Genomic DNA, 17,380 nt, shown 5'->3' with positions numbered 1-17,380 from the left:
AAACTCAGCTGGTCCAAGTAGTCAAATTTCCCAATGTCTCTCTCCAAGAGCTGCTCCCTGTAAGTAGAATTCCTATAGACTCTAAAATAATTAGTTCTTGTTAAATAAAGGTAAGCTTGCTTTATTCATGAGCAATAGGAAGCACAAATGCATGCTTGTTGAGGGGGAAAACTGAAAGGCAAGGTTCCTCAATGAGGGTGACTTCTCACATTTGCAAGCTTCATGCACACTCTCAAAATAAAAGCTTCAAGCTATCTGGTTTTGGGGATAATCAAAATGCACCTCAGCAGTTTAAATGTCAAAAACAAGATCTCTATCACTAACATGTGAAATGGCCAACTTTTGTTACCTACCAGGACCATCGAAAGGCACCAGCTGATGTGGAATTTTATCAGAGGCACCTAAAGGGATGATATATAAATCCTTGATTTGCTTCATGGTATTTGCAGCTACACCGTAACGCTTTCTGCTGCTGAAGTACGCAAACAGCAAAGCGTATGAAATCTGATCCTCTTCTGTCACGGGGGTAAAACGAACCACACAGATTTCCTATGGAGAAGGGAGGGGCGCAAATTAACTTACAATTTTTCCACTAGTTCTCTAAAGCAGAATTCAGCACTTGGTGGCAGGGGAGGAGAGGAGAGGGGAAAGTCAGCAATCATCATCTTGCTTTCAGGTACTTACTGCACGTGAAAGAGTTGGTTTTTCACACAAGGAGAATTTGACACTGCAGAGACTTCAGCTCCAGGTAAAGAAGGGCAGTCTCGGTTATTACAAGCTGCAGCCAAGAATAGGAGGAGTCTCCACAGCTTTTGGCAAAGCTATTGAAGGATTTCTCAGCAAGTGACCAGCCCAGCAAGCCACTTGTGGGTACTTATGAAGGAGGGAACTTCAGCCATTTGAACCAACTTATACAGGGGTTTATTTTTGGAGGCGTGCAGCTTGCCTTTTGAATAAAGCAGCCCTGAAATGTATACACTGTATGAATACTGCTTCTTATACTGTAGATAAATTAAATCAGATCCGATCTGATCATTAGACTAGCTCTAGTTCTCTGTGCAGAAAACGTACAGAAATTGCACATGCAGAATCTTGTAATATCTTTCGTTGTTGTTGTTTTTTTAAAAAAAATAACTCCCCACTCCAGCACTATGGAAATATTACTTGCAGAGATGCAATTGTATCTGCAAAATATTTTTAGTACTATGAATATTTCTGCATGGCTATCTGTGACAAATTGAAGCACTTTTAAAATGTTTATTTCTGCCCGGCTGGCAAAGAGTTAACCCACCTCCAGCCTGACTGGCATAGAACTCTGATGGGGGCGGGACTGTGCCCGGTTTGAAAGGAGGGAGGGTCGGTTTGGTGAGTTAGGAGGGAGAGGGAGGAAGGTGTGGTGTGGTGTTATGTGGTGGCTTATATGAAGACAGTTAAGAGGCTAGGAAAACTTAAAGTTAAATGTTTGACTGAGTTTATTTTGTACAACTGGAACAAAGCTAATTAATAAATGACACGTTAAAGAATCACTTATGTTTTTAACACAATAAAACTTCATCTCTGTTTTTGCCAACAAGAGGTCCGTTTGTATTTTTCCAGCGAGGTACCAGGACTCACAGCCGTGGTGACTCAAGAGAGGGCCAAACTCACCTCAGGCAGGGAGGTGGTGGTTTGTGTCCTGAAGTTACACGGAGGAGGCTTAGAAGGGTAACCTGAGGTGCCAAGAAGTTGCCAGAGTGCCTAGGGCAAACTTCTACAGTGGGGGAATCCAACTGAGGGAGACCCTTTACAGGAGGCAAGAGGTTATTCCTGGGGGACAGCCTAGAGTTTCTTAAGGTACCAGGCCACGTAGGCTGGAAGGCTCTCCTTACTTAGAAACCCATTAGGAAAAGGGGTTTATTTTTGAGGCGGCAGGAGAAGAGGGTGGGTGTTTTCCCCTCTGGATTCCTGTGTCGCAGTGATAGTAAGGTAGAGTGGGACCAGGGTCGTCACATTTTTGGTGGCAGCGTCGTGATCGAAATTCAAAGCTCACGCGCCTAGTTTGGTTTGAGTCTGTCAGGATTTTCCTGTGAGGAAAATGACTCACGTAAGAAAACCCAGAGAGGCAAAAGGAGATGAAAGAACGGAAGGGGCTGAGGGAAGCCCAGGTTCTGAGGTAGAACTGATGAAACTACGAATTGAGATGGCCCGAATTGAAGCTGAGAGGGAAAAGATAGCAGCTGAAAGTGAGAGGGAAAAAGCTAGAATTGAAAGTGAGAGAGAAAAAGCTAGGATTGAAGCTGAAAGTGAGAGGGAAAAAGCTAGAATTGAAAGTGAGAGAGAAAGAGCTAGGATTGAAGCTGAAAGTGAGAGGGAAAAAGCTAGAATGGAAGCTGAGGAGAGAATGCAGTCCGAGAGATTAAGGGTTCAATTAGAACAGGACAGAATGAAGCTTGAAGAGATACGTTTGCGATCAGAATTAACTAGTAGTCCAGTTAACAATGATAGTATCGCAATTAATTTAAAAAGGTTCCCCAAATTTGGAAAAGACGATAATGTCGAATCGTTTCTATTTACCTTCGAACGCGTTTGTGTGGAATTTCAAATACCTGAGGAGAACTGGATGCTTTATTTAAGACCTCAAATTTGTGGGATACTAAGTGAAATTTATGCTGACCTGAGGGAAGAAGAGCTGTCAAGTTACCAAGTATTTAAGCAAAGGGTCAGGGTTCGATGTGGGCTCACGGCTGAACAAAGCAGAAAGGCTTTTCGTGAGGCAAAAAAGGAACATAAAGAGACTTATGCCCAACTAGCTAGCCGCTTAGATAAATTACTTGACAGATGGATTCAAGGGAGTGGAGTGAAGGACTTTGATGAGTTAAAACAATTAATTTGTTTAGAACAATTTTTTAAGCAAATCCCTAGCAATTTACGTTGGTTCTTGAGGGATAAAAAACTGAAAACTGTGGCACAGGTTGCTGAGGTCTTAGACGAACTACAGGGAGATTTCAATGAAATAGCATTCCCAAAACACTCACAGAAGGGTAATCCATGGAGAAACAGAGAAAATAAAGACAGGCAAGAAAATTTTCCTGTCAGGGAATCAGTTTCTGACAAGACAGGGTATAAGAAAATCACTTGCTTCTTCTGTAATCGTGAGGGCCATGTACGTGCCAGGTGCCCCCTGCTGGTTAAGTCGCAAACTACACCTTCTGCAGCTAAACAAGTAAAACTGATAACGCAGTCACAGGAAAATAGCTCGCCTCAGACAGAAGGCTCAGAGAAAGCAGACAGTCCAGCTGAGACTACTTCTAAGGTCTTACAGGTCTGGAGGGCTGAGCAGGAGTGCAACCAAGATTACATGGAGCCAATTGAATTAAATGGTCAGGTTTTTTTAGGTTTGAGGGACACAGGAGCAGAAGTCTCACTTGTCAAATCACAATTTGTTCCAAAGGAGCAGTACCTCAAGGGTCAGTCCTATAGTTTAAAAGGCATATGGGGCCCACATTTTGAAGTACCATTAGCTGAAGTTGATATTACCTACAAAGGATTTTGTGGCAAGTGGAGAGTAGGAATCCTAAATGAATTGGAGGTACCCTTTTTAATAGGGAATGACCTAGCTAGTCAGAAGCACCGTATTCAAGTGATAACTAGGTCACAGTCTCAAGTCACTGAGAGTAATCCTCCTGCAGTTATAGAGACACCCATAGAACCTGGTGAGGATGAAGGGCTGATTAGCGTGCCAGTGGTCCAGGAGCACGGTGCCCAATTCTTGAGTGATCAAAAAGAGGATGAAACTATAAAAGAGCTGTGGGGTAAAGCACAAAGTCCTAATGCCGAAGTAACTGTGGAGAACCCCTGCTTATTTACCACCATTGAGGGAAGACTGTATAGAATTTCTAGGAGGAGGAAAACTGCTGCTGTGTGGGAAAGGAAGAAACAGTTAGTGTTGCCAAGAGCTTACCGGTTGCAAGTGCTACAAATGGCACACGACGCACCCTCAGCAGCGCATCTAGGCATTAGAAAGACTAGTGATAGAATCCAAGCAAGATTTTACTGGCCTGGGATGGGCAAAGACATCAAAGAGTATTGCAAGTCCTGTGTGATCTGCCAAAAAGCAGGCAAAAGAGCGGACAAAACGCGAGGCTTGTTACAGTCTATTCCCGTAATTACTGAGCCCTTTTCCAGAGTAGGAGTGGACATCCTCGGGCCTATCTCCAGAGTTACAAAAAGGGGGAATAAGTTTATTTTATGCCTCGTGGATTATGCTACGCGCTATCCAGAAGCAATACCTCTAAAGGACATTGACTCAAAGACTGTAGCAAAAGCCCTCATGTCGGTGTTCCTAAGGCTGGGATTCCCCAAAGAAATTATAACAGATTTAGGGACATCCTTCACGTCCAAGACCATGGAAGAGCTTTTAACTCTTTGTGGAATTAAGCATGTTAAAACTACGGCTTATCATCCACAGTCGAATGGCTTGACGGAGAAATTTAATTCGACCCTGAGCCGGATGCTAAAAACCTATTCCATCAATCATCCTAACGACTGGGATGAGAGGCTGCAACACTTCCTATTTGGTTATCGCGAAGTGCCGCAGGAGAGCACAGGGTTCAGTCCTTTTGAACTCCTATTTGGACGACAGCCACGAGGACCCCTAGACTTGATGAAAGCAGCGTGGTCAGGGGAGGAGCAGATCGACAGCCCTGATGTTGTGACGTATCTACAGGAGCTGCAGAGCGACCTTCAAGAGCTACGGGAGCAAGCTGCTCACAACTTGCAGCAGGCACAGCGTCGACAGAAGCAGTGGTATGATGCACACGCAAGAGACAGAACTTTCCAGCCTGGTGACAGTGTGCTCGTGTTAAGAACAAGACGTCGAAAGAAGTTGGAGATGTCGTGGGACGGTCCCTTCAAAGTGGTCGAGAGGATATCTGCGGTGAACTATTTGGTAGAGTTAGATGGGGAAGGGAACCGATGTAAGAATTTTCATGTAAATTTACTTAAGCCTTATTTTGACAGAAATAAGTTGGTGTTGCAAGTAAAGGGGAAGGTGACCCAAGGAATTCATTTAACTGGATGGGGAGAGCTAAGTAAGGGCACAACTCTAGCAGAGGTGTCATTCGATGAAAGTCTGACCCCAGAGCAAAAGGAGCAGTTAAAATTAGTCCTTGCTCAGTTTGCTCAGATCTTCTCAAACATCCCAGGGAGGACCAGCCTAGCAACTTATAAAATAGACACAGGGTAAGCACATAAGTGGGAAGGAAAACATCATAGCGGACGCTTTGTCTAGGTATATTTTTGAGAGGTATAGAATGGTGCAAAGTATTATATGAAACGGTGGTAACCCTAGCAAAACATTTGTGCTTAGGCGTTATAATCTAACACATGTCAAACATGGTTTATTTGTGTACAAGTTTATGAGATGTTAATTTAGTTGACTTTGTAATATGAGTGTTATAGAATGCATTGAAGGATTTATAACCCCAAGCCCATTGCTTTGGCATTGCTCTAGTTAGTTAAGAGCAAGCCGACGCAATGTCTTTGTGGTGGGGGAGATATGTGACAAATTGAAGCACTTTTAAAATGTTTATTTCTGCCCGGCTGGCAAAGAGTTAACCCACCTCCAGCCTGACTGGCATAGAACTCTGATGGGGGCGGGACTGTGCCAGGTTTGAAAGGAGGGAGGGTCGGTTTGGTGAGTTAGGAGGGAGAGGGAGGAAGGTGTGGTGTGGTGTTATGTGGTGGCTTATATGAAGACAGTTAAGAGGCTAGGAAAACTTAAAGTTAAATGTTTGACTGAGTTTATTTTGTACAACTGGAACAAAGCTAATTAATAAATGACACGTTAAAGAATCACTTATGTTTTTAACACAATAAAACTTCATCTCTGTTTTTGCCAACAAGAGGTCCGTTTGTATTTTTCCAGCGAGGTACCAGGACTCACAGCCGTGGTGACTCAAGAGAGGGCCAAACTCACCTCAGGCAGGGAGGTGGTGGTTTGTGTCCTGAAGTTACACGGAGGAGGCTTAGAAGGGTAACCTGAGGTGCCAAGAAGTTGCCAGAGTGCCTAGGGCAAACTTCTACAGTGGGGGAATCCAACTGAGGGAGACCCTTTACAGGAGGCAAGAGGTTATTCCTGGGGGACAGCCTAGAGTTTCTTAAGGTACCAGGCCACGTAGGCTGGAAGGCTCTCCTTACTTAGAAACCCATTAGGAAAAGGGGTTTATTTTTGAGGCGGCAGGAGAAGAGGGTGGGTGTTTTCCCCTCTGGATTCCTGTGTCGCAGTGATAGTAAGGTAGAGTGGGACCAGGGTCGTCACACTATCCATGCTTCGTAGCCAGTGTGCCCTATACTACCACTTCACTCCAGTCATCTGGTCTTCATATCATAAGAAAATATGCTGAATATGTGCTAAACATCCACATCTACTCATTTATCACCGAATAGAGAGCAGTTTTGTTAGGCTTTATCATTCGGAAGGACTAGGTGTTTCCATAAGAAGAGCCTGCTGGATCAGATCAATGGTCAGTCCATCTAGACCAAGGTTTCCCAACCTTGGGTCTCCAGCTGGGGTTGGACTACAACTCCCATCATCCCCTAGCTAACAGGACCAGTGGTCAGGGATGATGGGAATTGTAGTATGCCAAATAGGAGGAGGAGGAGGAAACTGTGCCTTAAAAAATATTTAAACTGGGTGGGGATGGGGGATTATTAACACCATACATTTCCAGGACCAGAACAAATTTGGTTTTACCTTTGTCCCCATGGCTTTTATTTTTTCAACATATTCCCAAACAGTCTGGGGTGATATCCTGCCACCAATTTGGATGCTATCTGGCAAATCCTATGGGAGGGGAAAATAATTATGCATTATTTATAACATTGTAAAATAATAGCTACTCTTCAAATACTTAATATACTTTTAAAACATCTTAAAGAAGTTACCAGAGAAGTACTGCTATAAAAGTACAGCTAAATGAGAAAAATCAATATCACTCATGATTCATAAAAGAAGGCACATTATTTCAAATGCTTAGTGAAGGGAGGAAGTAAAATTTCTACTGCCTTTCGAGTGCATGGGAATTTATAGAAACGAATTTATAGAAAGCCAGTATGTAAAAAAGCTAGCTAAAAGGTGTACAGTGCTGGAGATCTAATTTAAGTCGCTGATACACCTGTTGTTGTATCACCACAAGAAAAGTGGGCATGAGGGATGGAAGTATCTGTTATACAAAGTGCTATGACCGAAACCCTTCCTAAAATAAGAGAGAATGAACATAATCTCTTGGTGTTTTTAAATACTCTGCATTCACAATGCCATATTCAAATTTTAGTTGTTCGCAATGAAAAGAAAATTTGGGAAAGTTTCCAAGGTAGGTGACAACACAATATTTGAGTGTATACATACTACCTCTGTTAAACTTTCAAAAGAGCCAGAGATCGGGTAAGCCTTGATAACAAACTTTGCGACAGATGGCATGTTGATAAAGCCTTTCCAAATGAAGTTCAGGCGAGCCAGAAATAGTGTTTCACTTTCAACCATGCCAGGCATTTCTGATCTGTAGTGTGGAAAAAAAATAATGAATGCAAAACAGTCTAGTCTACTGCAAGGACGGTGGGGGGAGGGGATGACAGCAGGGACACTGGCTGGGGCAGCAACATTAACAGAGAGAAATATGTGCAAGACTAGTAATAATTTCAATCTATTTTCTTCCATCTTTGCTACAAATGTAACGGCAAGACCACCAAGACAGTTGGTAACAAAGAAAACGCAAAGACCAATATTTAAAAACAATCGCATTATTTTTTTAAAAAAAAACAGTTGTAACAAGCATCTGTTTTTCAATGCCTCTACTTTGTGTACTTGGAATACACACAGGTGGGTCAGTAAGCTTCTTTAAAAGTACACATGAAAGCTGCTTTTGTTTGTTTGTGTACAGTGGGGTTCCCTGCAGTAGTTTCCACTTATTTATGCACATAATATTAACTAGGGACAGCAGCCACAATTCTCTGTGACTGGCAACAACCATAAAATTATTACCTAGAGCTTGAAGCAGCAGCAAGTGCTGGATCTGGCAATTCTGTATCTTCCTCTAATAATTCTGAAGCCAAAATGTTTGTTGTTGAAGAAAGTGCATCCGCTATGCTTTCAGCTTCATTGTCTGATGGTTTACGGGCAACTCCAAAGGACACTTTCACATTTTTCCCAGAAAGGTCATCACTAGGTGGTGCCATTCGACCTTGAAAAGGCAAGTTGGAAAGTTTTGCTGTTTAAACCATACCAGATTTTTTTTGGGGGGGGGATTATCTTAACACTAAATTAAACCCAGAGGCTTTGTACATTTCTCTAATTTGCCCAACTGTCCAACCATTTTTAGATAATTATTAATGAAAATACAGATTTCCTAAAGAAATACAAAGTATTTGGATGCAACACTAAACCATGGTTTAGCATTATGACAAGTCACAGAAAGCCTAGGACTTGCACACTGCCCTGTCTCTATCTGGTACAGCAGTGTGGAAAAGTTCACAAGCTCTGGCTTACATTTTAAATAACCTTCTTGTGTCATTTGAACCTAGACAGACTGCAGTTATTCTTAATTGCAGTTAATTTGCTTCAACGAACTTCCAAGGAACTTTTGGCTCAGTTCAACTCGCTACACTTAAGATTAACCAAAGTTTAGAATTCAGACTAAACTGAAGTTAATATAAAACTGATCTCTTCCCTCCAGCCACACCAGACCATAGGGAGGTTGGAAGAACACGCAAAACGAAGACTCACTGAGGTGCAGTCTTCTAACCATAGTTTAGTGCATTATGCCAGGCTGCACCAATGTGGTAAAGCTAATGGTAGAGAAAAAGGACCTGATGGTCCCCAGTCAGAAGCAAGATGAATTTTCAAGATCACACTACATGCTGCAAAAAAAGCATAGGTACCCGAGTGGTATGTTAGTTAACATGGCTGAGTAGAACAAGGGAGGCCGGTTCAAATTCCCGCTCAGCCACAGAAACTCACCAAGTGACCTAGGACAAGTCACTGTCTTTCAGCCTGTTATAAGGATACGAGGGGCTGATAGAAAATAGACAGTTTATCAGACTGTGCCACTCCCATTGCTACTCTCACTGAAATTAAGAGCTAGCTATCCATAACGGGAGCTGTGGGGAACTTGTGGCTCTGCAGATGTTCACCTTCTGCAGCCCCAACATCTCAACTGGTTTTTAAGCATGGAAAAGTTAATACTACCTATGCAAATTTTGCAGTTGAGGTCAAACAGATGGTTCTTATGTTGACTTGTTGTATCAGGAGTGGCAGATTCATCCACTTCTTTATCTTTTTCAATCTGTTCCATTTTCTCCACAATCTTAACTGGAGGGGTTTCCTAAACAAGGAGAGACAGGCAATTTGTTAATAGAATTTTATTTTATATAGAATAAAAATACAACTTTATTATCAGAGCAACAACATACAGAGGTCTAGCTTACAGGTAATGTTAAGCCAAACCAAACCATAGCTTAATGCAAATAAGTAGGTGCCCAGATCGCAACTGCTACACTCCTCCCCCAGTCCTGCTGCTGCAGTGCTTCTTGGGGCTAAGACATGGTTTGGCTTGTGTTACACCCAAACCCAAGGTTATGGTTTGTCTCAGCCCAGACATTTTATTTTAACAGAATCAATGCATTGTTCGTTTTAAACAAATACACAACAACTTATTTTGTTAAAAAAACCAATATTTTTGCCATGATACCTGAATTTCCATTGGTGCTTCTTGCTCCTTTACTGGTGCCTCGCTCTCAATTTCTATTTCTCCTTTATGAGTAATTTTTGTGATTGGTCGTATTTCCACTTCCCTCTGCTCTTTTTCAATCATTTCAATTGTCTATCAAGAAACAACAAAGAACAGAACAGATATACAGTGTGAAAACCTATGAAAACATCACCAGAAGCAGCCCCAAAATATGGGTGGAAAGGTGGCTTAATTGCAACTCCCATAATAATCCCTGAACACTGGACATGCTGGGTGAGGATGATGGGAGATGAAACCTAAGTTAGAGAAGACAGTTGTCCGAGAGATGAAAACTAGAGGCCTCCTCCTTCATTGGATGTTTAGCATGAAGAATAGGCAGAAGATGTAGAGAGAGCAACAGATGGTGGATACAATTATTCCATGTTTGCTTCACAGCCAGAGGTATGGGCCTGGCTGTAAAGCTGAACTATAGTCAAACATTACATGCAGAAGACTTGAGCTTGTGCACTCTCCCTTCCTCTCTCCTTCAACTGGAAGCTCCCATTTCCATTTTCAATTAATTTCACATTATGCCTGAATCCTACGTTGTACTTAAAACTTAATTATGGGTTATTGAAACAGGACAACTTCTTGGCACCGTTTGAAGTCGGTATGTGTTTGGGGCATAATGCAGTTAGCTAAAAACAGAAGCGAAAGATTTCAATCTCCCACCCTGCTCTCATAGCCATACCAGAAAAGGAGAGAGGTAAAGGAAGCTGACAAGCCTGAGGCTTGCTTGCTGCTAAACCACAGCAAACCGTCTAAATTCAGCTGTTATCTCCCAATTAACTCAGCTTCCAAGGATGGAATGGCTACACTTCTGGAAGGATGACTCTTCTATTCGGTAGAAAGATGGTCACTGGATCAAGGATGAACTATTTCAAAACCATGCACTGATAAGCAAGTTCCAAACCAATAATAGGAGCCACACTGAATAGGCTTTAAGCAGCATCAATGGGGGGACAGGTTTGGAGCACGCTGCCACCAAAGATTTTGGTTTTATTTTTGTAGGTACGGTATTCACTTCTTTGGAAGAAAGCAAAGGCTATGATAGCGACAGAGGTGCAATAGGCCTTACCCAAGACATCACATTCTTGTCAAATGCATCCCTTTATTTTTCCCTGGAAAATATTGACTTCTATAGGACTAATTAAAGGGATGTACTTGGCAATACGGCTGGGGGTGAGGAAGCAATCTGGCCCAGGCTCAGACACAAGTTGGTCTAGCCTCCACAAAGAGAGAACCTATCAGGTGGGAAAGAATGTACAATAACTGTATGAACAGAGAACACATATATCTATCACATCAATTCTTTGCAGGGATCCTGGCAATCTACAGGTCTGCTTGTAATTTAGGAGCAGTAAAATATTTTCCCTTTGCCACTAGACTTCAGATGGTGAACGGGAAACACGGAAGACAAGTGGAAAGCTTTGAAATTTGTATTGATTAGCACTAGGAAGCAGGTGATCCATTAAATAAATAACTGTAGATTAAGCATACATGTCTGTTTTCTCTTTTCCTCCATGCAGCTAGTTCTTTGGAAGCCAGCTCTTCCGGACTCATTCTTATGAGATGGTCTGGAGTTACTTCACCTTTCAATACTCTTTTGAACAGTATCTGGGGAAACAATCAGTAATTAGTTATAGTTAACAATTTAAAAAATATTAATCTACAGGTTTCTAATTCAATTTCAACAAGAAAAGAAAACTGTGGTTTTTCAATCTCACCTGTACATCATTAAAAAAACTGCCCTCTCTACACAGATACAAATAGTTGTGCATTAATGTCCTTAATGGATCTGCTGAAATGTTATGCTCACCATTTCACAAAGTGAAGTCAGAATTCTTTAAAAATCCTTAGCATGTTTTAATGGTTTTTTTTAAACAAATAATGATCTCTTTGCTAGCCTGAAGGAGACATCTCAAAAAAGGAAACTCGGGTGAATTTTCAGTGTCTGATTTTTCAAACAATAGTTATTGAAAAAATGATATTGTCATCAAGGAAAAAGATTTTAAGAGGTGCTGGTAGCTTAAATTAGGTGAACAAGGCAATAGACAGATGGGTCCTTTGTAGAATTTTGTATAGTTAAACATAACAAGAAACATTAGAATGCAGGAATGGAAACTTCCAAGAACACACAGAAAGTTGGAGATTTATCAGACAACTTATTTCATTGGCAGACTTGATCAGCAGGCATATATCTAAGTACCTTTCAGCAATACTTTAGTTTTAAAGAAGTCAACAGAGAGCAACAATAGTAAGGAATCATAAAGAAGTGAGCTTATAGATTGGGCTGACCCACATTTTTTTTCAGGTGGAATCCAATGCTGCTGTTCCACTCACATAACAGCTTTTGACCCACAAAATTCCTCCAGTAACACAAGAAAAGAAGAAATGTTTTTAGAAGTTTCCCCATCCCATTGCAGCCCCTTCCCCACCCCCAATCACCAGGCTTAACCAGAGAGTGATACCACAGAGGACTGCAAGAGGAGGGAGGAAATAATCTCCACTCCTCTATTACATTAGCGGACGTGCCTGCTGAAACAAGAGTTATTCCATGGGTCAACAGCGGGACTGGACTCTACCCATCGTCAGTCACAAACATTATTCAATTTGGATATGCTACCAAAATAACTGAAAGACAACAATGCCAGCACTTTTTTGGGGGGGGGGGGAGAAGAGAACCATAAGCAGGCTATATTTTATCACACTGACCCCGTTAAGAAAGTCAAGCACTAATGGAAAGATTTCAGAATGCGTATCAAACATAGATAACATTACATACATTGTTTTTGGGATCTTTCAGATTGAATATCAAGCTTCTGTACTTATTCTTATACTTGGAATCAGTATCTCGGAAAAAAGAAAATAGTTCTTTTTCAATTTTAGTTGCAACTTTTGCTGCTCTTTCTTCAGGGATCTTCAGTGTGGAGTCTGCAAGCCTGAAAAATACGCACATCATACGTTTTTGGTTTTGTTTTGGGGTTTTTCCCAGCAGGAAACAATAACAATTGAACTATTAACAATTTGTTTAGCTCGTCGGCCACACCTTTTCTCCAGGATTTCTTTAAGAGACTGCCGAACACTTTGCCTTATTTGATCAGCAGAAGGTTTGGATGCAGGGGCAGTAGCTGGGTGTACATTACTGGTTGCTCCCTTCTCCATTTTCTTTTTCTTTACTTCCTGTTTATCCTGAACACCTGCATTAAAATATAAATGTCACATCATGGGATAGCTTTACTAACTTGAATTTGAAATTTCACAAGGTTGAAGGGAAGGCGTTGTTGCATTCAAAGGAGCATACAATTACGTAATTTTGGATTTACACAACTGATTATCCTGTTGGGATTAGTACAAAACAATATAGGCTCCAGAGGGTTCTATGCATGGTTTTATTTTTAAAAAAAAACCTGTAAACCAAGTCCATCTCTAATAGAAATTGACCGAATTACTGGACAGACAGCAAATTACTCAACTGATCCTAAATACTTTCTATTAAAAGTCATCCTTTTTAAAATTTATGTTAAAGCATCCAAATTGTAGACCATAGCTTTGTAAGACCTGGTTTGTAGGATCCTAAAGCCTGCATGAGGAAGCAACTTACTTTCTCTTGTCACTATAGACACCCAAGTCCAGTGAGCCCTTAGTGGCCGTCCCCCTTCACATTATTTACTTCCAGCAATGTAAACAATATTTTAGGAGTCCAAATCTTCCATTATCAGGTTAAGCTGCAACCCCCACAGCAGTATTTTAAAATGAGCACTTATATATTTCATTCCATGTGTCACAGGTGCGGTAGCGGCTACTCTAGAGTAACGACTCCTCACAGCGTTGCATTTTCATGCTTTTATTAAGTGCACACTATTTACAGTGCAGAGTCAGTACTATGTACATGTTGTCAGTCTAGGTCAGAACCTCCGAATGGAGATTCGCGTGTCTTTTTCCAGCAAAGTAGTCTGGGAATACTGAATCTCCGCCCCCGTCGCTTCTTGCGCAATTCCGGGACCGGCGGGAGCGGTCTTCTTGCCGCGCTTTCCCTGCTTCCCCCTTCCTTTCCTAAGTGGAGCAGTGGCTCCGCTACTCTGCCTGAGCCATGCCCTCTGCTTCCTGATTCCCCGCTGGAGACATCCCCCTCCCCGCTCCCACTGGCGCTGGGAGAAGAGCTTGTGCTTAAGATGGGAGGAGGCTGTCTTTAGCTTCTGTCCCTCACACCATGTATTAACACAGGCATCCCCAAACTGCGGCCCTCCAGATGTTTTGGCCTACAACTCCCATGATCCCTAGCTAAGAGGACCAGTGGTCAGGGATTATGGGAATTGTAGTCCAAAACATCTGGAGGGCCGAAGTTTGGGGATGCCTGTATTAACATTATATTTTAAATGTGGTGTTGTTTTTGTTTTTAAAAAAGCTACTTCACAATTTTTAATTACCGGTTTTTGTTGTGCTTTCACTTGAACAAGAGACATTAAGATTGTCTTTATTCATCCTTTCGTGTTTGTCTTCCGATGATCGCTGAGGACATGCAACCATTTGTCCTGTTTTCCTAACAGGAATTTGCTGCCTTTTTTTCATCTCAGAATCTCTGCATTCTGTTACTGGTTTTCCATCACCAGATTCCTGTAACAAATGTTAAGAAATTTTAGAGAGCATTTGGACTGCAGTCCTTTCTAACAGAATGATCAGTTTTATACCTATACATTTACGTGTGTGTGTGTTAATTAGATATAGATCAAAAAATAGAGGAAATTATGCATCTCTGCCTATGAAGCCAAGCAAAAGGCCTCAAAACAGAATACAGTATTAACACCCAATGCACTGAAACATGAGGCCACAAGTTTATTTATTCTTTAAAAATATTTATATACCACTATTCATGAAAGCTTCACCAGAGCAGAGAACCTTCTGTGAGGTTCACATTCACACCATACATTCCTCAAAGAATTTGGAGCGCTGTCATCCGTTATTTTTCTCTATGTTGCGAGTGCAGACAGACAGAATATATATTTTTATGTTAGGGGTAATGCAAGTTGAGTGGTTAAAGTACATAATCACCAGACATTCTGCACATTCACCAGGGTTCAGTGTGCATGTGCTCATAATCCATTCATGAGGGTGCACATTTCCCAGTCAATATAATCTCCAATGAGCCTTGTTCAAAAAATGTACAGAATTCAGCCAATATATGCAAATTCCCTAAACTGTGTTAGAGATTATGTATCCCATTGTCTTATAAATCACATAAAAAATTACAGGAGCCTACAAAAGTTACTGTTGTTATCATCATCATCATCACTATATAGCAACTACAATAGCATTTCTTACCCTTTTAAAAATTTTGACCTTGTGCTTCACAGTCTCTTCTCCCTGCTTTGTTTTACTTTGTGGACACATGGAGATTTGTTTTGCTATTCCAGGCTTTTCGCACTCCATCATTCTACCTTCTTGTGTTGTTTCCGGTTTCACTTGTGCATCCAGTTTATTTTGATTGACTGGGTCGGGTTTTTTGTCTTCTGCAGCACAACATTTTATACATACGTATTCTTTGTCTTCTTCTCCCATTTGCTGTGCTTGAGAAAGACTCAGACCAACACAGTCACCATGAAACCAATCATCACACCTGCCACAGCCTACCATAAACCTGAAACAAGGAAAAAAACAAATGACTTAATGTGCTTAAGATTTTACATTTCCTTGACTGTAAAAATATCACATCTTAAAGTGAGTATATTGCAGCACTGGCTCCACTCAGCTTGTTGGAGATTGCATCCACTGCTCCAGCCTTACAACATGGTAGGAGTTGACACCAAAATTGGATCTTGTCACACTAATTTAGAAATGCAGCAGTTTGGATATCAAAGAATTATTTGGCTATCAAATAGACCTGGAAAAGAAACTGATTAAATTGCTTATACACCTTTAAAAGTATATGTGCCCCTCCAAATATGCTATGCCTCTCATAGTATGAAATAATCCAGCACAACAGAAAAATCAAATTGTCATAAATCACCAAAATATTAGCAAATGAGGACCTAAGCTGGCCAACTGGGCATCACATGACATTTTATATCCTTACATTATTCAAAATGCAGCTTTATCATTCTAGACCATTAAACAAGCATGGCTGCAACTGCCACAAACCAACAAAGTTAGTGAAGCAGAAGTTCACAATTCCAGTGCAAGAAACAATTCCATTCCTAAACAGAATAAAAGTTGGTCTTTTCATAGATCTATTTATTTTGCAATTAATCTCCTAATATATATTTGTGCTAACGGGCACCTTACATTTTTCATAGTATTGAAACTTAAAATAACCCAAACCAAGAAATAATCTTAACTTCCCCTTGCACTCATCAGTAGTCTTTACTTTCTCTATTTTCTAGGGAGGGAGAAGGGTGTACCATTTTATGGACATCCAAGCTCTTGTATTTTGAATTTCCCCTTAAAATGATATAGAAAACAAAGTGGAGTTGAAACAGTTGAGGGAAGCTTAAGGGCAGCCTTCTGGTGGATATGCATTTCTATCTTTCAAGCATTTGACAAAGACCAACATCCAGAAAATCATGGGTGGTATTCAACTAAGTTGTTGCATGCACAGATTGAGCCCGGCTCATGCAACAGGACTTTTCACACTGCTTCTCTGCACCACCTAAATCTGCCCTGAAGGGTTGGAGAAACCACCAGAACAGGTGGGGGGCACAGCTGTAAGGAGTGAGCCAAAACTCACTGCACAAGCAGCTCATTCCCCCTGCCCCCAAACCTCAATTAACACTACGTTAAATTCCCTCCTCATGTTTACAACAAGAGGACTGAAGTACTCACTAGAGAGCAAAGATCAACGTTAAAAGTGCTCCGTATCAGCTTGGGTAACTTCCCCCCACAAATTTACTTGTTATATAATTTACATTATTCACAAAGATTTGGAAGTTCTAGTGTTAAGATCTTATCAGGAAGATGCAAACACAAACAACCTTTTTGTCAAGATTCACTAAGGCAATTCCTGACAAGCCTGCCATTACATGCTGAGTCCAGCCAATAGTTTGTTGCTCCAAGTAACTGAAAGCAACCATTCTAATGAAGTGAGGAACAATGCAGTTGGCCCAATAACCTTAGTATCTGTCTTGTTCTACACTGCTAACTCACATTCCTCTAATAACAACAACAATAACAATAGACCTGTCTGATACTTGATAAATCCTGTTTTTTTGGGAGTCTGCTGAGGTACACAATACATAGCCAGAATGCTATATAGAGCATGGGATCCTAAAGTATGACTGGCCTATGTCAAGTAAGAAACGAGTAAGAACAGTGTACTTCACTTCCTCTTACACCACTAAAGACAGCTCAAGCTCAGAGGGGTAAAATAACTCCAAGTACAGATTCACATTCATATACTTGTTACTTGGACTAGTGTTTTACCATATGGGTTTCCAGCCAATACTTACATATGTGACCATTTGGCTTCTAACAATCAGAGGGGTGTGTGTGTGTGTAGTGTTCCATTAACAATTTCTTTATGCTTCATTCAGGCGTAAGAAAGAAATCTCAGCTGTCAGCTCATACATAAAACTTATTAAGTATTTCAGATTATCTTCCAGGCTTTTAGTCTAGCCTACTGC

The 17,380-nt window shown here is 41.1% G+C and overlaps 1 protein-coding gene across 15 annotated transcripts in view; it reads right to left on the bottom strand.

Annotated features, from left to right (window-relative positions):
- PHF3 (PHD finger protein 3) overlaps window positions 1–17,380 on the bottom strand; it is a 54,455-nt gene that overhangs the window by 7,994 nt on the left and 29,081 nt on the right. For all 15 annotated transcript variants that reach the window (XM_035109693.2, XM_035109689.2, XM_035109697.2 and 12 more), the window contains 11 exons: window positions 15,087–15,402; window positions 14,195–14,381; window positions 12,814–12,964; window positions 12,550–12,706; window positions 11,265–11,381; window positions 9,726–9,857; window positions 9,224–9,359; window positions 8,021–8,219; window positions 7,391–7,538; window positions 6,734–6,823; window positions 354–549 (listed from right to left, as the gene is read on the bottom strand). In XM_035109693.2, the coding sequence (XP_034965584.1) occupies window positions 354–549; window positions 6,734–6,823; window positions 7,391–7,538; window positions 8,021–8,219; window positions 9,224–9,359; window positions 9,726–9,857; window positions 11,265–11,381; window positions 12,550–12,706; window positions 12,814–12,964; window positions 14,195–14,381; window positions 15,087–15,402 (1,829 nt within the window). The remainder of the gene's footprint in view (window positions 1–353; window positions 550–6,733; window positions 6,824–7,390; window positions 7,539–8,020; window positions 8,220–9,223; window positions 9,360–9,725; window positions 9,858–11,264; window positions 11,382–12,549; window positions 12,707–12,813; window positions 12,965–14,194; window positions 14,382–15,086; window positions 15,403–17,380) is intronic.

This window comes from Zootoca vivipara, chromosome 3 (genome assembly GCF_963506605.1).
Source record: "Zootoca vivipara chromosome 3, rZooViv1.1, whole genome shotgun sequence".
NCBI lineage: Eukaryota > Metazoa > Chordata > Lepidosauria > Squamata > Lacertidae > Zootoca > Zootoca vivipara.
The sequence above is the reverse complement of the archived record's forward strand: the minus strand, read 5'-3'. Positions and strand labels throughout refer to the sequence as shown.